General features: G+C 35.7%; 1 protein-coding gene across 1 annotated transcript in view; it reads left to right on the forward strand.

The window, feature by feature from the left end:
- The first annotated feature begins 1,988 nt into the window (after positions 1-1,988).
- The window catches only part of LOC127864234 (uncharacterized), a 210,584-nt gene continuing 188,936 nt past the window's right edge, over positions 1,989-23,636 (forward strand). The window contains exons 1-2 of the mRNA XM_052403926.1: positions 1,989-2,016; positions 10,340-11,087. Coding sequence (XP_052259886.1) covers positions 10,353-11,087 — 735 coding nt within the window. The 5' untranslated portion in view covers positions 1,989-2,016; positions 10,340-10,352. The remainder of the gene's footprint in view (positions 2,017-10,339; positions 11,088-23,636) is intronic.

Here is a 23,636-nt window from a genome sequence, read left to right on the forward strand (position 1 = left end):
CGTACCAAAAATGCATATGTCTATAAATATCGATACATTTTATACATGTCCCGGAAAATCGGCAAAAGTCCCGGACAATTTAACTCAATGTCCCAGAATTGGTCTGAAAAATTATGGCATGTGTGCTTGGCCCTCTTGTTATGTATTATTTCAGGGCTATATCTCACATACCATACACGATTCCAACATGAAACTTTATGGGTTTATAGATATCAATACAGAGAAATGCCTTGTACTAAAGAACTAAAACCATCCACTTTTTAAACAAGTCAGTTACATGTATTGCCCTTTGTTAATTTTGTATGATGTGCTTTTTCAGGACTATATCTCAGATATGGTACACTATTTTAACATGAACTTTCATGTGTCACTGTATGTAGATATCAATTAGAAGTGCTATGCACAAGAATCATAAACCTACACTTTCTTAAATAAGAGTTATTGACTGTGTTTGTATCATGTAACTTTTCAGGGCTATATTTCAGATATGATACAAGATTTAAAAATGAAACTTCAAGGGTGTGTAGAAATCAATAAGGACAATTGCTATACATGAAAAGAATTACCATACACATAATTACTTAGTTTAAGGATTATACTGTATATCAAGAGATAAGCACCCATCCATAAACAATCTTTTTTGTGGGGATATAAATTTAACAAATGTACTTCTTATTTATGTCCTTGATTGGTGTACATTAATGTAAAGAGGCCGCACAAGATTGACTTTACAACTTGCAATACATAAACAAACTTTACATGGATAAATAATTGTTAACACAATCATTTAATGTTAGTATCAGTTAATTGTTTAAATATAAATATTTGAAGTATGATTATTAAATCAAGAAATTTAGTTGCGTAAGATAATCTATCACTTATGACAAACTCAATAGCTTAAAAAGAATTTTGCAAAACAGAAATGATCCATAGAGTATATTCATTTAACATTATTACAGGTCTGTTGGAATGTTAAAGAAATGTTTAAAAGCTGAATAACAGATCTATTACATGTAACATATTTCTCTTCAGTGACTATACTTATGGCACAAAATTGACTTTGCTTAATTGATCATTCGAATTGATAACGCACTTGAATAATTAAAATGGTAATGCTATACCTTAAAATGTTTTTTGGTCGAATTATGACATTTGAAAATAATTCAGTACCCATGCTTCAATAGCTCCTACAATGAAATAACCCTACCCAGTGAATACCTGTAAATTGTAATATATAAATTAGATATAATTGCTCCGCAAATCTCTTTGTGTGAGTGTAGAATCCTGTCAGGCAATTTTCTACAATCCATTGAATTGCTTGTATACCATATTTGACAAGTCACTCAAAGCCTTTGACTAGTAATGGTTGCATTATGAAACCAATATCTAAAAAATTTCAATTCAAAATGCACTGCGATCAGCAATTAAAGGGACTTGTTCACATATTTGGACATTAGGCAAAAGATAACTTTTGGGGTATATTGGATAATTCACTCCCTGTTTTTGACAACAATAGGGTTTTTGTAAATTGAATAGAGTTTTAGCACAAATTTTCGACCCCTACTTTTGAGCTTAATTGGGTTTTTCGCCCCCGTTTTTTTAACTCATTTGGGTAATTAAGGGAATGACATATATAATATAATAAAGATGTACTAAGGTTACCATATTATTTATACAAATGAAATTCAAAAAGGTACCTGTACATAACAACAAACAATTACTGAATTTATGATCAAAGTTCATTCATTTTTGCGTTGAATAAGGAGTTCATGAAAATCTCTTTACAATTGATGAAGTTATGGCTGTTAAAAGCGATTTATTGTGTATTCAGTTGCATGATAAGTGGTTTAACAAACATTCAGGGTATGGAAGGAATGCCATGAAAGAATGGCCAGTTTCGAAACAGGTGGAGGTATTTCTATTGAAGTGTCAAGCGCACAAGGACGACAAAATTGAAATGTTATGTGATGACCACAGTCAGTTGTGCTGCACAAAGTGTGCCTTCAATGATCACAGGTATTTCTGAAATACTTTGGCACATAAACGTGTTTAGAAATCAATGAACTATATAATGTCACAATGTTAATGAGAATTAAGTACATGTATTGTCAAGTTTGTAATATTGATTTATAGTATTTTAACAAACACATTTTTTCCTGAATTTTTTGTGAAAAGTATCAAATACAATGAAATTTTACGACTACACTTTCTTTCAAATTTTTGGAAATAACTTTTGAAATTAATTTGAAATTGTTTCTTTTCTGGACTTGTTATTTGTTTTCACAGAAATACTGTATAATTAAGAAATTTCCTGAACTTCTCATTCATGGGAGTTTAATATTTCCTGTGATGGCATTTATAACCTGTGTCCTTAATAATCATGCATCAGAAAAACAAGAAGTTTGAAGGTGGGTTTCAATTCAAACAGTACAGAACTAAATTTAAGTATATATTAAATGGCAATGCTCAGGTATGGGAGGTCTTTTAACTTGGAGTTATTATAGAATAGATTTACATTATACACTGGGTTCTTTGTCGAAAGTAGATCTCATGTTTGATTTATGATTGTATTGTTTTAACTTGTAAAACAAAGTGCATTCAACACAAATTATGAGCTCTATAATCACTGTCAGACCAGTCACACTGCATGAGCAATTCTCACAAGCCTTTTAGACAAGACTTCCTTTATGTGTACTAGAATTCTTGTGTAGTCTTTTGTTGCCAATATTGAAGAAATCTATCCAGCTGCAATAAGAAATTGAAGCTGTCAAGAAACTACTTATGATTACCTAGATTACTTCGATTACCTAGAAAAAGTGATTGCCTGGTTTGAAAGCCCTGTATATTGTTATGCCCCCCTTCGAAGAAGAGGGGGTATATTGTTTTGCACATGTCGGTCTGTATGTCCGTCCGTATGTCCGTCCACCAGATGGTTTCCGGATGATAACTCAAGAACGCTTAGGCCTAGGATCATGAAACTTCATAGGTACATTAACCATGACTCGCAGATTACCCCTACAGATTTTGAGGTCACTAGGTCTAAGATCAAGGTCACGGTGACTCGAAATAGTAAAATGGTTTCCGGATGATAACTCAAGAACGCTTATGCCTAGGATCATGAAACTTCATAGGTACATTGATCATGACTCGCAGATGACCCCTATTGATTTTGAGGTCACTCGGTCAAAGATCAAGGTCACGGTGACTCGAAATAGTAAAATGGTTTCCGGATGATAACTCAAGAACGCTTAGGCCTAGGATCATGAAAATTCATAGGTACATTGATCATGACTGGCCAATGCTCCTATTGATTTTGAGGTCACTAGGTCAAAGGTCAAGATCACGGTGACCCGAAATAGTAAAATGGTTTCCGGATGATAACTCAAGAACGTATTGCCTAGGATCATGAAACTTCATAGGTACATTGATCATGACTCGCAGATGACTCCTGTTGATTTTCAGGTCACTAGGTCAAATGTCAAGGTCACGGTGACCCGAAATAGTAAAATGGTTTCCAGATGATAACTCAAGAACACTTATGCCTAGGATCATGAAACTTCATAGGTACATTGATCATGACTCGCAAATGACCCCTATTGATTTTCAGGTCACTAGGTTAAAGGTCAAGGTCACGTTGACTCAACTTAGAAAAATGGTTTCCGGATGATGACTCAAGAACGCTTACGCCTAGGATCATGTAACTTCATATGTACATTGATCATGACTCGCAGATGACCCCTATTGATTTTTAGGTCACTAGGTCAAGGTCACGGTGACAAAAAAACGATTTCACTAAATGGTGGACTACAACTGACAGCCCATATGGGGGGCATGCATGTTTTACAAACAGCCCTTGTTCTCTCTACACATATTTTAAAATGTCATTTTTGTATAAATAGGAGACATTACTACAATTATGATGAAAACAACAGAAACAAAATATAGAGGTGCGCATTGACATAATACAATTTTTTCTTTTATTTACCGTAACAACAATATACATTTATAATAAATATATATACTGACTAAATATAGTGTGTAGGATAAATTTATGTTATCAATGTATCTTTTCAAAGTCAGAATGACCTTGAAACGGCATAAACAAGGTCATTTTGTCATTAATACCACTCAGTCCTTTGATTCTTTGATTAGTTGATTTGATGAATTGACAGCTTCAGTTTTACTAAAATGTCAAATTGTCAAATGTTTATTTGAATATGGTATTTGTATTAAAATCTATATAAATATGCAATAGAACCATTCTTCTTTATTGTAAGATAATCATTTAATTGTATGCGTATTAGTGCATTTTGATTGCAAACATTGATCTTATAATTTTATTTACAAAAGCGGGAAAGTCACAGTATAGTATTCCGAAATGCATGCGAGTCTGTTTACCTAGCATGCTGGCTGCTATTATGATAAACTTTGGTTTATTTATTTTTTTCCCATGTTTGATTAATTGGCTTTGTTGCTTTGTTCTAGCATTAAATGTTTACATTTCTACGATCTCTGTTTATCAGAGAACATGTCAATGCAGTATCTCTTTTTGAAATAATACAGACAATACCGACATCAGATTTTCTAGCAATTTTCAGTATTTAGGAACAGTTGATTTTAGACCATGAATACAGAAAGAACTTAGAATTATATGTTATAGTAATACCACTTTTATTTGGATTATTTTGTAAATCACGTGTGCAATAAAAACAAATAAAATACTATTATAAAAAAGGACAAATAACGAACAAGATAATTTGGTAGAGTCAAATCAGTCTATTCAAGGTTTTAAGAGCTAAGGTCAAGGTGACCTTAAAGGTTTTGGTCACGGCTTTAAGGTCACGGTGACTATCACACTTACATGTAGTGTGAAAATCGTTATTGATCAATAACTCGTTAACAAATTAACCGATTGGCTTGATACATGTACATCACTTCTGCATTGGCCTTGGACAGTATATGACCCCTATTGAAATTGTAATCACTAGGTCAAAGGTCAAAGTCACTATCACACTAAGTGTGAAAATCGTTTCCAATCAATAATTCGTCAACAAATTGACTTGATTCTTCACATTTGGATTGGCCTTGAACAGTAAATGACCTCTATTGAAATTGAGGCCACTTCTTCAAAGGTCAAGGTCACTATCACATTAAGTGGTATCCGATCAATAACTCGTCAACGAATTGACTGATTAGCTTGATACTTCATATGTACATTGGCCTTGGACAGTAGATGACCCCGATCTAAATTGAGGTTGCTAGGTCAATGGTCAAGGTCACCATACTTGTCATGAACATTGGCCTTGGACAGTATATGAACCCAATTGAAATAAGTTACGCAGTAAGTGTGAACTAGTTTTTTAATCAATAACTTGTCAGCTTACTCACCGATTGGCTTGATACTTGTCATGTGCAATATCCTTGGACTGTAGATGACCCCTCTCGAAATTGGGGTCACTAGGTCAAAGGACATGGTCACTGGCACAATAAGTGGGAAAAGCGTTTTTGATCAATAATTCGTCAACGAATCGACCGATTGGCTTTATAGTACTCTTGCGCATTGGCCTTGGACAGTAGATGACCCCTGTCAAAATTGGGGTCACTAGGTCAAATGTTAAGGTCACTGTAACAATAAGTGTGAAAATTGTTTCTGATCAATAACTCATCAATGAATTGACTGATTTACTTGATACTTCAGAGGCTCATTGGCCTTGGACAGTAGATGAACCCTATTGAAATTGGGATCACTAGTTAAAAGCCCTGTTTGGGGGGGGGGGCATATGTCTCTGACCGCAGAACACTTTTTCTCATTGTGTGTAGTATAATGTGAATTGCAAAATATAATTCTATTCTTATTTCCCAATTTTTCAAATATCATTGACTCTAGGCTTTCTACTGTATGAAATGTCAATATCACACATGAATAAACAGTATACCAATCTCTTGGATTCTCCTTATAAATATTTTACATTGGCGTCTTTTCTTGTCCACGAATAGATCAAGTGACAAAAACAAAAGCAAAATAATCACAATATGTTAAATAACAATAAAACATATTGTGAGATAGTAGACCAGGTTGCATGTCATAAGCCACTCATCACAGGCTAGATTGTTCATACTGTGACTTTATTTAGAAATAGAGGACCTCTTCTAAGATTTGGGGTTATTTTGCTTTGCATCTGTCCTTTGGTCCGTTTGTCGGTTTGGCCGTAGACCAATTGTTTCTAGACAATATCTAGGGAATGCTTTGACCTACAGCCATGCAAAATGTTTTATGTTTACATCGAGGAAGCTTAAGAAGCCAATCCATTTTGAGGTCAATAGGCCAAAGGTCACAGAAGCTTTTAAAATGAAATTATAATGGTATTATGTAGTAGTCAGGTTTTGAACATTTAATACACATAATAACAATCTTGTAAGCAGATTTTCAATTATGATAAAACTATGTAGGAACATTAGGCATTGTACAGATATATTACAGTACTGCCATAATTAAATGCATTCACTGATTAAATTTTAAAACATTTTAGACAGGTTCTTGCAAAAAAACAGTCTCAGTCGGTTTATTAAACAATAATTTATATGATTTTCATTGCTGGCTAATATTAAAAAATCTGGAAGTCATGCCTGTTTTGTGGGGTGGAAGAACATTAATGATCTTTTCTTACATTATTATGCATAGTATTGTCAAGGTTTACAATATCAAAAGTGAAAACAATGTAAACAACTAGATATGTTTTCTTAGTACATGAATACCTCTGCAATCCTGAATTTGTCCCAAAAGTGTCAAAAAATTACGAACAAGCATACAGAGTTGCACGAGATTCCCTGGCGATTAATATGTTACTGTAGACGTATCCATCTATCATCAATCCTTTTTAGTTACGCTTATCACAATTGAAAAAAATATTATTGTATGGTTAAAGGGACATGCACGTGGGCAAAATTACATGACGATAAATATTGATGTTAATTGTCAGTCCTCTAGTAGCAATACTGTTTATTTTACAATCGACACATATTTTAAAATGTAATTTTTTTATAAAAATTAGACTTTGCTACAATTATAACTAGAAATGGCGCAGCAGAGGCCGACATGTATCCCCACGCAGCATGTTTGACCCAGGGGCGCCCCAGGGTTGGTAATGGGGTCATGCATTTGAGATTGACCGTATTGTCATAAGAGAAGTTCAGTATCAATTAGAAGTGAATCGGTGTAGAAATGAAGAAGTTAAGTAAAAGGCAATTTTGGGTGGGTGTGGCCTATGTGGGTGGGGCGCCCCAGGGTTGGTAATGGGGCTATGCATAGTTGAGATTGACCGTTTTGTCATAAGAATAGTTAAGTATGAATAAGAAGTAAATTGGTGTAGAAATGAAGAAGTTATAGTTAAAGGCAATTTTGGGTGGGTGTGGCCAATGTGGGTGGGGCGTCTCAGGGTTGGTAATGGGGCCATGCATAGTTGAGATTGACTGTATTGTCATGCATAGTTGAGATTGACCGTATTGTCATAAGAGAATTTCAGTTTCAATTTGAAGTGAATCAGTGTAGAAATGAAGAAATTATAGTAAAAGGCAATTTGGCGTGGCTGTGGTCTATGTGGGCGGGGCGCCCCAGAGTTGTTAATGGGGCCATGCAATTAGTTGAGATTGACCGTATTGTGAAAAGAGAGGTTCAGTATCAATTTGAAGTAAATAGGTGCAGAAATGAATAAGTTAATGTAAAATAACGTACAAAATGAGTGAAAATCTCTGACCCGCCCGCCCAAACCCCCATAACTTTTGACCCATGAGTCAGATCAAAATTCCAAATAGTGCAGGGTCGCACATATGCTCATAGCTACCATGTGTGTTAGTTTCAAGGTTCTAGTGCTTAAGTGTAGGAGGAGATATTGGCCAGGACGGACAGACAGATGGACGGTGGAGATAACCACAACATCCCCATGCTTTTCAAAAAGCGTGCGGATAATGAAATAAAAAACAGAACGAAAATATAGAGGTGTGCAAGCTCACATGCCTGGTTACTGTACTCGTAAAATTCAGGAATACGTATTGAGTTATATACGACAGAAAAGTCACACGTATGGATGGAAGAGTGCAAATCTATATACCCCTAGCTATTAATCCAATGAAAAAAGCATTCATTTATTTTCCATGATTGTGTTGAGCTCGACTATTATATATCAAATATATAGTGGAGCTATCATACTCACCCTGGCCTTGGCGTCGGCATTAGCATCTGCGTTAGCGTTAGCGTGCAAATGTTAAAGTTTTGTACTACCCCAAATATTTTCATTGTGCCTTATGACATATTGCTTTCATATTGCATACTTGTTAATCATCATGACCCCAACCTATAAACAAGAGCAGACAACTCTATCAAGCATTTTGTCATAATTATGGCCCCTTTTCCACTTATAATATGCAGCAAATGTTAAAGTTTGTGTACTACCCCGAATATTTTTAATGTCCCTTGACATATTGCTTTCATATTTATGCCCCCCTTCGAAGAAGAGGGGGTATATTGCTTTGCTCATGTCGGTCTGTCGGTCCGTCCACCAGGTGGTTGTCAGACGATAACTCAAGAACGCTTGGGCCTAGGATCATGAAACTTCATAGGTACATTGATCATAACTCGCAGATGACCTCTATTGATTTTGAGGTCACTAGGTCAAAGGTCAAGGCCACGGTGACCCGAAATAGTAAAATGGTTTCAGGATGATAACTCAAGAACGCTTAGGCCTAGGATCATGAAACTTGATAGGTAGATTGATCATGATTCGCAGGTGACCCCTATTGATTTTGAGGTCACTAGGTCAAAGGTCAAGGTCACAGTAACCCGAAATAGTAAAATGGTTTCCGGATGATAAGTCAAGAACGCTTAGGCCTAGGATCATGAAACTTGATAGGTAGATTGATCATGACTAGCAGATGACCCCTATTGATTTTCAGGTCACTAGGTCAAACGTCAAGGTCACAGTGACCCGAAATAGTAAAATGGTTTCCGGATGATAACTTAAGAACGCTTAGGCCTAGGATCATGAAACTTGATAGGTAGATTGATCATGACTCGCAGATGACCCCTATTGATTTTCAGGTCACAAGGTCAAAGGTCAAGGTCAAGATGACCCGAAATAGTAAAATGGTTTCCGGATGATAACTGAAGAACGCTTATTCCTAGGATCATGAAACTTGATAGGTAGATTGATCATGACTCGCAGATGACCCCTATTGATTTTCAGGTCACTAGGTCAAAGGTCAAGGTCACGGTGACCCGAAATAGTAAAATGGTGTCCGGATGATAACTCAATAACGCTTATGGCTAGGATCATGAAACTTCATAGGTACATTGATCATGACTTGCAGATGACCCCTATAGATTTTCAGGTCTCTAGGTCAAAGGTCAAGGTCACAGTGACAAAAAACATATTCACACAATGGCTGTCACTACAACGGAGAGCCCATATGGGGGGCATGCATGTTTTACAAACAGCCCTTGTTTGCATACTTGTTTACCAACATCACCCCAAGCTATAAACAAGAGCAGACCACTGTATCAAGCATTTTTACATAATTTTTGCCCCTTTTATACTTAGAATATGCATATTATTTATAAATATATGTTCAAGTTTGCGTACTACCCCAAATATTTCCTATATCCTTTGACATATTGCTTTTATATGTTGCATACTTGTTTACCAACATGACCCCAACCTATAAACAAGAGCAGACCACTTTATCAAGCATTTTTATATAATTATGGCCCCTTTTACACTTAGATAATTGAAAATTTTGCTTAATTTGCCATAACTTCTTTATTTATGATCACATTTTATTATTACTTTGACAAAACAACACTTGCAATACCACAATGGATTCCATCCAAACAATTCCCCACACCCCTCCCCCTGAAAATCCCTTCCCCCTCCCCAACCTCCCCCCAATTTTTTTTTAAACATCATCTAATAAATTACCCCACCCCACATTATACTCTCACCCCCTACCCCCCCTACCCCCCCCAACCCCCTTTTTTATTTTTGAAAGATTGTCTAATAAATGACCACACCCCACATTATACCCTATCTCAATCCCCCCCCCCAAAAAAAAAAATAAATAAATAAATGTTTTTTTCCTTTTTTTTATTTTTGAAAGTTCATCTTATAAATAAGTGATTATGAACAATTTCCCCATGATGGCTTATGTTATATTGTCAAGCACTTGAATAGTCAAACGCACTGTCCTCTGACAGCTCTTGTTATTTGGCACTGTATACTTGTTTGAAGCATTACATTATTTTACTGACTATTCCTTGGTATGTACATGTATTAATTATTTATTTCAGCAAGTGCAGTAAAATGACCCCGATTTCGGAGCTGACCAACTCCCAGCCCACAGACCTACAGGGACTGTCAGAGGAGCTGGAAACTGTCATGGGGGGAATCAAAAGCCTACAGATAAATCAGGAGGCCAGTGTTCAGTCATTGCAGAGAACATACAAGGAACATGGGGCAGTCATGATAGAACAATTGCTTGGCAATTTAAATACTAATATAGATAAGTGTTGTAATAGTTCTGTGGGTACATCAAACAAAAATTTAAAAGAAGAAATGTGTTGGAGTGTTCTTCTTATCTTGAATATATTTGATAATATTACTGTGAAGGAACTAAATAAGATGAAAGATGAAGTTATAAGCATAAAAGGGTCAATTACAAGTTCTATTCATAAATGCACCAGTCTTCACAATGACTTGTTGCAATTACTTGAAATCGTTCAGAAAATTGGAGATAATAAGGAGCTCTGCCTTATAGCCAGCATAAAATGTAAGCATATAATACAGCAGGCATTGACTCTGCTTGGAAAGTCAGGCAAGGTGTTTAAGGTCCAGGGGAAGTCTGAGTACAATGTAAGAATACCAAGTGATTCAGTTACATGTGATATCACAGGCATATGTGTTCTTCCAGATGGACAGGTCCTGGTTGTAGACTCGAGAAATGACAATGTCAAGCTGCTGAACCAGCAGTACCAGGTGGTGAGTCACTTGGATGTGAATGCTTGGCCATTTGACATTTGTTTGATCGCACCGAGTGAGGTTGCTGTGCTTGTGGATGCTAGCAACATATATGAGGTCCAGTTTATTACTGTCAACCAGGGAAAGCTTGTTCCTGGCAGGAAGTTTCAGTTACAACATGAATGTAGAGGTATTGCCCATCAAAATGGAGACCTTTTTGTCACCTCTAGAAAAGAACTGTACAAATACACGCTGAATGGCAAACTGATCTGCAGACTCTATGAAGCTTTGGGTAATAGTAACGGTAAGAATCATGGTGAATCCATCCTGATAACATTTATATTATGTACAGGGATTTTTCTAGCCATTGTGGGAAAAGGAGTCTAGTCAAATTGTGTTATTTTAAATCCATACAATGACAAATTTGGGAATTTTTATTGACTAAATGAACCGAATTGGGATTTATTTTTTTAATCAACAGATATTGACCCATAAGGCCTTTATCTTTTTTTTTTTTAATCAAATAAATTATAGTTATATACTTTGTGAGATGAAAATAAAATAAAATTCAGATGTCATAGCAGAAAACCCGCTGATGTATTATAAAATATTTGTCCTATAATTCATATGTGCCCTTTGAATACTACATGTACAGTACATTGTAGCCAAAACAAGATTCAGAAATATTGATTTATAAACATGAGTAATGAAGTATTTTGACTGTCACTACATGACATGTCTATAAATAGAAACTGAGTTCCTGGGAAAGAGACACTTTCTGACCCTGTCTTAATTTTGTGGTTGTTTAATGATTGTACATGTACAATATGTTTGATAGATTGAACAATTTCATAACACCATATAACAAAGGTACTCTTGTGGTTGTATTCTTTTATGAAGCGTTCAAATGTATGTATTAATTATATTGTAATTATAGTAGTACAGTAATTTAAACATTTTGCTGTTGAAATTGGTTTGGTTACAAACTAGCTAGAAAAGTTTCAATAACTTTTGTTTTGAATATTATTTTTCTTGTTATAAACACTTGAAGAACACAAATAACGATGTAACACGGCACATGAATAATGTCTGCTTTGGTCAATTTCACTCATTTCAGTACATAGTTATCACATGTATACATGTGTGGGAAATCTATTCATGCTGCACAAAGTAACATGGTATAAACATGTTGATTGAACTGTGCAATTGTTTCCATCTGTGTAATTTTTTTAATCTGTGTAATTTTGCTTCAATTCATATCTAATTCACCAGTCGCATTTCAACATGTCAATTTTTTTTTTGTTATGTTAACACAATAGCTCTGCTACTGAAATTTATTGTCACACTTAACAATTGAATCATTGAAATGTATGCATATATGTTAGATGTGTAAAGGCCTATTTATAGCAACATATGCGTAATACAACATCACTGCAGTATGTTTAATAAGATTATTTAACATTTACAGTAATTCAATATCTTGATGTTACTCTGTTTTGCAGTGAGCAGGTGTGCTGTGAGTCCCACAGGAGACAGGCTGTACATCATCAGCTGGCACAACAAGCTTCTCACCCTGGCCAGGGATGGCACACTCCTGGCTGCATACACAGACCCAGCACTAGGTAACCTAGACAGTCTACATGTGACCCCTGCAGGCCAGGTGCTGGTCTGTGGAGGCTGGCCCAGCACTGTACAACAGGTGGGCTGGGAGGGAGAGAGTAAGCTGGCTACGCTGGCTACTCAGGAGGATGGAGTGAGGTGGCCATGGTCAGTCTGCTACAGCAGCACCACATCATCCATCATTGTGGGACAGTTGAGGGACCACAACATCCTGGTGTTCAGAGTGGAATAGTGTGTACATGTATGTATTAGTTGTTGAAATTAGTGATTAGTATTTTAATTACAATGTGTTGTTTAGCATACGAACATAGTAGTGTGTGATGTAACAATACAACATTGTGTGTGTAGTTAAAGATACAAATAATTTATGTGCACATATTGTTATCTGATTATACAATGTGAGGGTTTTTGTTGGAACATTAGATGTAATGCATATTATGTTATTGTTGTCATAACATTTGTGTAATTATGGTCCTAAAATTTAATTCTTGTAAACTTCGCATGAAAAAAACAAAGCATTTCAACTGAAAATTTAATATTTGTACAAAGATGCACATGTACATAGCAACTGAGGCTATTTTTAGACTTTCATTTCTATAAAACATGCCATGTAAGAAATGTATATGGATGAATATTTTTTAAATAAAATATGAAATTGTTTAAGTAATCTTTGGAGGAGTATATATTGATATTTTACGCAATGTTTACAGAAAGGTAACACTTAATGTGAGATTTATTAATTTGCCATATTTTATGATGTTGAACATGTCTTATTGATTTTTATTACATTTACATAAATGTGTGTGAGTCCTAAATATACATACAAGAAATAAATCAAGCTATTCTGCTGCTCCAGTTGCTGCTGGGTCGGGACAACGATGCTGAGGATGTGGGGGACAAGCATGACGCAGAAGGTAAAAGAGACGCTTTGTCAGGCCTTTTCTTGGTCACTTTGGGAAAAAATGCAATTTTGGGATTTTTTATTTGTTTCGTGCTAAAAGTCCATTGATTTGGGAAAACACATTTAATATAAGTATTTATAATACTTCAAATTATAGGAATAAAATCCTATTATAATAGTTATAAACTTTGTTAGATCTAATTGAAACATAATTGAGATAAGATTTTCATAAGGAACAGCATATAACACGCTTTGGGTATGGGTCCGTTTAACAGACCCATAAATACTCAAGGAAAAGCCCTGCTTGTGTATTTCCTGTTTATTAAGATGAGGTGGAAAAGAATGGTATGAATTAACAAAAGGTAAAATATCCTTTTAAATTGTTTGTTTATTGTAAAATCATATATATTCGTCCGCATGTTATTTCGTGGTTAAAAAAAGACTTTCATGGACGTGGTAGTTAATGCATGACTTTCTCAGTTTGAAAACAATAAATATGGAATTTGTGTAAGTTATTTTCCAGTGTGTTTGTATTTAATTTGTGGATCGTTCAACCCTTAAAATCAATAAAAAATAATGTCCCGCGAATAATAGTGTTTTTGCAGTGTATAAATAAGTGAAGTGGACGAGAATGATATGATATGATTTCACAGAAGGTAAAATGGCGTCTATTCTTGTGTATATCGTGTTTTCAGTACAACTTATTTTACTTGATGATCAATAACTCAAACCCTTCTCCAGCTCTATGCTTTCCAACTTACCGATACAGACACCTCAGAAACACAACACCGCAATAATTTCTGTCATTCCCATGCAGGCCTTGAGTTTTTGTAAAGCTGTGAGATATTTAATTAAACCTATTTGATTGGAATCTATTCCATCTAATGCCGTATAGAGTCTGTTTGCGAGGAGGTGTTAAGTTTTCATTGTGTATACAGTGTTGTTTTTTTAGTCATAACAGGCCCCATCACAAAGGAGCATGATTTACATAAAACCACCATTTTTTCACGGGATATTATGCGTTCTTGTTAGTTTCATGGAATAAATGCGTTTTGCTTCATGGAGTTAACGAGTATTGAAAAGTGTAAAGAAAAATAATTAAATTGGAAAATTTGTATGGGAAAATAATTAAAACAAGCAAATCCGTTGAATTGATAGCACACACCAATATGCTTCTGGACACAAAAGTATTATATTTGACATTCAAAACAACAATGTTTCAAGATACAAAGGGCCAAAACTCCATTATTAACAGATGGTGTACACTGCCATTTGGCGTGCATCATCCTCTTATCCATATATATATATATACTCATTTCATGTTTCAATAAAATCTGCCAAAGCACTTCAAAAATATGGCTCCGGACACACAAAAAGCATTTTCAAGATACAAAGGGCCATAACTCTATTATTAACTGATGGTGTACAATGTCATTTGGCGTGGATCATCCTCTTATCCATATGCATACTCATACCAAGTTTCAATGAAATCGGCCAAAGCACTCACAAGATATGGCTCCGGACAGACGGGCGGACGGACGGAGAGACACAAAACAGTATCCCTCCGCCTATGGCAGGGGATAATAAAAAGTACAGAATCTCGTATTGAGCAACTCTAAACTCACAAATTCGCACTGAAAGAAGCTTAAACACGTTTAAATAATATTATATTTCTTCTACGATATAGCATATAAGATGTTTACAGTATATTTACTGTATTCTGTTATATAAGTTAATATTATTTGCTCTTGAAAGCCCTTTATAAATCTAAGCACCGACAATGGAAGCCATATGTCTTATCAGGCATTATTATAATAATTTTCATTGTTCAAACATTTCTACGTAAAAGATCAATCTGAAGTTTGGCATACACATTGAGGATAGATGAAAAATGATAAGGAAGTGCATATTTTTTGCGTTTTAAACAGTTCAGGTTGTCTTATAGGTTACATTATACTAAATAATAGTTTCATGTAGGGCTGTACTCTCTAAAAAAGATCATATTTTACTCGAAGCCATGTTTTACACTTTAGAATGGTGTTCTGGCTTTATCTCTTGGATATATTGGAAGGGAAAGAAAAGGTGCTCACTGCTTAATCCCTGACATATGATAAAGTTAGAGACTTAAGTACAAGTTTGACCTGAAAACAGTTACATTGCACTAGAAAATGACCGGAAAATTTAAGGTGCAAAAGAAGTAGAGTTTGATTTGAGTAAAGTTAATGTTTGGTTTTAACATGACATATCTTTTTTATTGCTTAAATTGATTCAGCTTAGAATGAACTTTTAGAAAAAGTATGGTTATGGTGGTCTCTATGTTCTAAATGTTGCATTTATTTTCTCTTTAATTTGTCGCTTTTACATTGAATTATATAGGGAAATCATTTAGTATATTGTGGCCTTTAATTAATTTAGCTTACACTAACAAGGGAGAGAACTGTCAATATGTACCAGCAGTGAGTTGTTGCCATTAAATTGTTTCATATTTTATTAATTTGTAATATTTCTTACAACTTTTATGACATGATGGCTTACTTTGGAACTGTTGTCTAGTGTGAATTTAAACAGAGTTTAACACCAAAGACCTGTAAAGGCATGGTAAAAATGGTGTGTGTGTTTTTGTAACTTTGGGAATACATTAATATGAAGTTGTTGCCTCCCATTTATTATTATCCCCCGCCATAGGTGGATAGATATTGTTTTGGCGTTGTCTGTCCGTCTGTCTTTCCGTCCGTCCATTCGTTCGGAGCCATATCTTGGAAGTGCTTTAGCGGATTGCATTGAAACTTGGTATGAGTATAAATATTGATAAGAGAATGATGCACGCCAAACGGCATTGTACACCATATGTAAATAACAGAGTTATGGCCCTTTGTATTTTGAAAAAATGCTTTTTTGAGTGATAAATATAACACTTTTGTGTCCAGAAGCATATTCGCCGGGATATCAATTGGACGAATTTGCTTGTTGAAACTTGTATTAACAGTAAAACCTCTGTTAAACAATTGTAAAAGTTAACCGATAATGATTATGAGTACAATAAACAATTTATTATTTTTAACTAGATGATTGTCCATTCTTTTTTGCGGTTATGCAGGAAAAAAACTGGCTAAAAACATCAATGAGCCACACTGTGAAATAATAGGGCTTAATGCATGTGCTTAGATTGTAGTCCCAGATTAGCCTGTGCAGTCCGCACAGGCTACTTAGGGACAACAATTACCTCTTTAAAGGTATGTTTTGTTGAAAATAAGTATCTTCTTTTGTGAAAATCCAGTATCGTCAGAAAGTGTCCTCCCTGATTTGCTTATGTGGATTTCACATGCTAATCTGGGACGAAAGCTTATAATATTGATGAGCGGCAATTTGGCTTATAAAATTACACTGAAAGTTATAGTAAGAATAATAATTATGAATTTACAGGTTATTAAAGCATTAGCCAACACTTTTAATGTTTTAATATGAAATGGTTAAACTGCATTAATTTTCATTAATTGCTATTTGGGACAAGGCACTAATGAAATTCCAATTTAGAAATTTAGATAATTATGTTTTGCTGTTGAAAACCTTCACATCCAATCAAGAGGCATATATGTAGTGTATTATACATTGTAATATAAAAATGTGTTACAAGTTCATATCCCCCACTCTAGTGTTGTTGTTTTCAGGAGAGCACTAGCATTGATATTGAGTTGGCCAAGCAACAGCACCAGTTCAGCCTGCAGGAGCCCCTATACAAAACGATCCTTTTCCTCCCCTGATCCCTAGCTCCTCCCACTGGACCTCCGGCTTCAAAGGGTCAGCATTGTTACACAAGTCTGTTCTGCAATAAATCCTCAGCACGTCAAGTTTTCACGCGCTGTTATGAACAACCAAAATGTCCGCTTCGAGATTTCCCCAAGCAAGCCCGAGTAGTTTTGTTTAGCTCTAGTGCCAGAGTGGGATGAGTGTTACAGAAGCGAGACGTTATAGCAGTACTTATGGTAACGCTAACAGTTAGTTCTCGCTGTGGTCATCACGAAGAATCTCACGAAGGATTAAACGTTGAATAGTTTGTTTAATTCTTTATAAGACAGCTATATATTCAGCAAGGAACGAGAGAAAAAAAGGAACAATTGAAATGATTCATTCAGAAGTATATCTGATGTAGATAGTTAGGACAGTAGTAGCGTTACAGACTGTCCTCAGCGCACAATATATTCATGTGGTGCACCACAGACGCAAATTCAACCCATTATTGAAAACAAGTTGCTAAAAGTAGACACGTCCGGTTTTGCACTCTGAGCCCAAAGGGCATTGCATTGAATTGAGACTAAAAAAGGCTAAAAAACATGACACCAGTTTTGTTGTATGCTCCAGTACACCCTTCGACTCTCAGCCCGAAGTTAATCAGAACTCAAACTCGGCCCTTAACAATATCCGCGAGGCCAGCATATCAGCTCAGCTTCTGAGCTTCAGGTGAGACCTTACAGTGTTAGTAACTTTGTCAAAGATTGGGCTTAAATTCAGCCCCATTCCTCAAAAAGTCTAATTTTTTATGCCCCCTTTCGAAGAAGAGGGGGTATATTGCTTTGCACATGTCGGTCTGTTGGTCGGTCTGTCGGTCGGTCCATCCACCAGGTGGTTTGTGGATGATAACTCAAGAACGCTTGGGCCTAGGATCATAAAACTTCATAGGTACATTGATCATGACTCGCAGATGACCCCTATTGATTTTGAGGTCACTAGGTGAAAGGTCAAGGTCACCGTGACCCGAAATAGTTAAATGGTTTCCGGATGATAACTCAAGAACGCTTAGGCCTAGGATCTCGAAACTTGATAGGTAGATTGATCATGACTCGCAGATGACCCCTATTGATTTTCAGGTCACTAGGTCAAAGGTCAAGGTCACAGTGACCCGAAATAGTTAAATGGTTTCCGGATGATAACTCAAGAACGCTTATGCCTAGGATCATGAAACTTGATAGGTAGATTGATCATGACTCGCAGTTGAACCCTATTGATTTTGAGGTCACTATATCAAAGGTCAAGGTCACAGTGACCCGAAATAGTTAAATGGTTTCCGGATAATAACTCAAGAACGCTTATGCCTAGGATCATGAAACTTGATAGGTACATTGATCATGACTTGCAGATGACCCCTATTGATTTTCAGGTCACTAAGTCAAAGGTCAAGGTCATGGTGACCTGAAATAGTAAAATGCTTTCCAGATGATAACTCAAGAACGCTTATGCTTAGGATCATGAAACTTCATAGGTACATTAATCATTACTCACAGATGACCCCTATCGATTTTGAGGTCACTAGGTCAAAGGTCAAGGTCACCGTGACCCGAAATAGTAAAATGGTGTCCAGATGATAACTGAAGAACGCTTATTCCTAGGATCATGAAACTTGATAGGTAGATTGATCATGACTCGCAGATGACCCCTATGGATTTTAAGGTCACTAGGTCAAAGGTCAAGATCATGGTGACCTGAACTAGTAAAATGGTTTCCGGATGATAAATCAAGAACGCTTATGCCTAGGATCATGAAACTTCATAGGTACACTATTCATGACTGGCAGATGACCCCTATTGATTTTCAGGTCACTAGGTCAAAGGTCAAGGGCACAGTGACAAAAAACATATTCACACAATGGCTGTCACTCCAACGGATAGCCCATATGGGGGGCATGCATGTTTTACACACAGCCCTTGTTTTATAAATATTTACTGGTTAAAATTTACAATGCATTATTTGCCAAAAAAAGTGTTTGATAGGTTGCAACAATGAGTTACTTGCCTTATTAAGCTGTATAAGTTGAAACTTAGTACAATCAAAATACAAATCAAAAATTATAAATTGTTAAGTATTTGTGTTCACGTATAACTGATTATGATTTTTATTTAAATTAGAAACCGGATGTTTGCAAAGACAATATCACTATACTGCTTTTATATCCTTATGCACACACTTTCAACGCCAGTGACTAAACTTTACATCTAAGGTCTGTGTTACAAAAACAATTGCATAAAATGTAGACATTAACTAGTATCGATTCAATATCACGTACATATAAAAAATTTAACCAGAATTGGCTATTATTACTAGTATAATGGCCCCTGGCAGCAAGACAGAATATCATATACTTAATTCACCATAGACTTTCATCTGTTTTTGCATTTCTGTCTAATCCATAGGCAAAACGTGTGTGATCAAGTACTCATATACTTACAGTATTGTGTCTTATGACTTGTTGTATTGTCTATTGCAAGTTGATTAGTCTCGCGTAATAAGATGTGCACATTTAAATATGTACAGTCTCATATTTTAAGTTGTTCAGTGTCATGTTAAAAGTTGTATTGTTTTACAGTTAAAGTTGCCGAGTATCAAATTAAAAATTATGTAGTCTTTCATTATAAGTTGTTACCGGTAGGCTTATTTGGGCAGACACTTAGTGCACAATTTATAAAGCCCTGTTTTCTCGGTATGAGGCTCAAAGTAAATCCTCCTACAGTCTGTTACAGAGTTGTACAAGATGAAACCAGGTGAGCCTTGTTATGGGAAAAGGGTGCTTAATGCATGTTATGTACCATCCACAGATTAGCCTGTGCAGTGTGCACTCAGAATCATCAGGGATAATGCTTTCCATTTTTGAGGAAATTTTCGCTTTAAAGAAATTATTTCTAAACAAAAATCATGTCTTGGTGGAAAGTGTTATCTCAAGTTAGCCTGTGTGGACTGCACAGGCTAATGTGGTACTATACATATTCATTAAGCCCAGTTGTCCGGAATATGGCTCAAGTTTAGTCTGCCTCCAGTCTGTTGGTATTTGTAAATTCTGATTAGAACTAATATGGTATAAAAACCACTATGATTAAAAACTGGTAATTGAGACATCAGTGTACATATCAATGCAAATTTAACATACATATTAAGCAAGTCTAATAGTAGCTCACAATATCCCAATTTAACATAGTTTGCCATTTTTAAAGAGTTGGCTACTCATTTTTTCACAAAATTAAAAATTTTGAGCCGTATTTTGTTCACAGAATATCATATCAAACACAGTTAATGTTTAAAATAACTTGGACAAAATATTGTTTTGTTATTGGTAACTGAAAATATAGATTTATGGGCGTCATCAAAGTACAGGCAAACTAGTATTGTAATATGATAGTTATTAAGGGCAAATGGCCTGTAACATAATTTTTACTCCATTGTGTATGTGAAAAAAAAGCCTTTTCTTTCCATCTTTATAAAGTACACGTAATAGGCACTTATATGCAAGTGGACTAATAAAATGACAATCTCCACGCAGAGTTGTCGTTCTTTGCTCTCACATACAACTCTGCGAAAGGCTCAGCACGCCATTTTGTCTATAAAATAGCTAAAACCGAACAAACGCATTCAATGTATATTTGATTGGATATTTAAGATCGCATGCATTAAATTAAGAAATATGACTTTAAAATGTTCGATAAATCGTGCAAATACTTGCGAGTTTTAATGCAACTCTTTGGAACTATTTTATTGCCCATTTACGCAGATGGAATCATTGCACGCACTTTACATATGTAAATAATTGAACATAATGTTTATTGAGTGACGTTAGGAATTGCTTCGACGTGTGTATGTATGTTGGTTTCTTAACATCAAAAAACCATATCAATTTTATAAGAATGAATTAAGACTGATATAAGTTATCATGGTATGAGATGGTTTTCTTAAATGCATTGAATGCAATGTAACCGTCGGGCAAAATATTGTTTAGTATACTGTAACCTTAATGATAAACGCTTGGTATGATCATGACATGAATGAGACGCTTTCATAACAATAGTCCGTTCTGAGCCCAACACAGAGGTGAATGTAATGTAACCGTCGTGCAAGAGATTGATAAAATGAGCACTGAAACTGAACATTTCAACACAAACGCATGTCAAAGAATATAATTATGCCCCCCTTCGAAGAAGAGGGGGTATATTGCTTTGCACATGTCGGTCGGTCGGTCGGTCCGTCCACCATGTGGTTTCCGGATGATAACTCAAGAACGCTTGGGCCTAGGATCATGAAACTTCATAGGTAGATTGATCATGACTTGCAGATGACCACTATTGATTTTTAGGTCACTAGGTCAAAGGTCAAGGTCACGGTGACCCGAAATATTAAAATGGTTTCCGGATGATAACTCAAGAACGCATATGCCTAGGATCATGAAACTTCATAGGTAGATTGATATGACTCGCAGATGACCCCTATTGATTTTGAGGTCACTAGGTCAAAGGTCTAGGTCATGGTGACCTGAAATAGTAAAATGGTTTCCGGATGATAACTCAAGAACGCATACGTCTAGGATCATGAAACTTAATCGTTAGATAGATCATGACTTGCAGATGACCCCTTTTCATTTTGAGGTCACTAGGTCAAGGTCACGGTGACCCGAAATAGTAAAATGGTTTCCGGATGATAACTCAAGAACACATACGCCTAGGATCATGAAACTTCATAGGTAGATTGATCATGACTCGCAGATGACCCCTATTGATTTTGAGGTCATTAGGTCAAAGGTCACGGTGACCCGAAATAGTAAAATGATTTTCGGATGATAACTCAAGAACGCTTTTGCCTAGGATCATGACACTTCATAGGTAGATTGATCGTGACTCGCAGATGACCCCTATTGTTTTTCATGTCACCAGGTCAAAGGTCAAGGTCACAGTGACAAATCGTATTCACACAATGGCTGCCACTACAACGGACAGCCCATATGGGGGGCATGCATGTTTTACAAACAGCCCTTGTCCTCATTGGTGTGGTACAAATACTTTTTTCAATTTGGCAAAAAAATTGCTGGTGTATTACTAATTTACTAGTTCAAAAGACTTCATATTGGTTTTCTCAATGTTACAGCAACTGCTAAGCACAGAAGACAAAGGAGTAGTGAAAGGCTCAGCCAAATCAAAGTCCAGCAATGTGAGGGTGACACAGCCTTTCCATGTCCTGGTATTGCAACATGAAGGACATTTTAGCTGAAACTAACAAGGGAGAGAACTGTAGATCTGCACCAGCAGTGAGTTGTTGCCCTTAAGTTGTTTAATGTTTTATTTATTTTTATTATGTCTTACAACTTACATGTTGATTGACTTTAAAACTGTTTTCTAGTGTGAATTTAAACAGATTTTAACCATTAAAGATCTGTAAAGGCATGGTAAAATAATATGTTTGTGTTTTTTTTTGCAATGTTGGTGAGACATTAATATTATTATTAAATATTAATATTGTTGCCTCCCATTTATTGAAACATATATTAACAATAAAACATATCTAATGGCATTTTGAAAGTAATGTGATTAATAGAATAAGTACAATTAAAAAATATTAAATTTTTAACCAGATGGTTTTCCTGCTTTTTGTTATGCAGCAAAAAATTGGCTAATAGATAAATAAGCTGTGATGTGGAAAAATGGGGCCTTATGCATGTGCTTAAATTGTTGTCACAGATTAGCCTGTGCAGTCCACACAGGCTAATCATGGACAACACTTTCCTCTTAAAGGTATCTTTCATTGAACAAATAATCCTCTTTATGAAAATCCAGTCTAGTCAGAAATTACCCGCCCTTATTAGCTTGTGTGAATTTCACATGCTAATCTGGGACGACACTTTCTGACATTAGTGATCCGCATATTGGTTTATGAAAATACATCTCTGAAAATGGAGTAAAGATAATAGATATAAATGAACAGATAAGTATAGCATTAGCCAACACTTTTCTTGTTTTAATACAAAATGACTTAATTGTATTTATTTTCATGCTATTAAAAACAAGGAACCAATAAAATACCGGATTAGAAATTCATGTTGTTGAAAACCTTCACAACCTGTCAAGAGGCATAGTTTGTTATAGATTATAATATAATTTGTTACAAGTTCCTATCACCCACTGTGTTATTTTTGTTTTCAGCAGAGCACCAGCATTGATATCAAGTTGGCCCAGCAACCGCACGAGCCCTACCTGCAGGAGCCCCAGTCCAGAACGACCCTTCCCCTCCCCTGACTTCTAACTCATCCCCCTTGACCTCCTGACTCAAAAAGTCAGCATGATTGAATAACTCTGTTCTGC

This window comes from Dreissena polymorpha, chromosome 1 (assembly GCF_020536995.1).
Source record: "Dreissena polymorpha isolate Duluth1 chromosome 1, UMN_Dpol_1.0, whole genome shotgun sequence".
Taxonomy (NCBI): Eukaryota; Metazoa; Mollusca; class Bivalvia; order Myida; family Dreissenidae; genus Dreissena; species Dreissena polymorpha.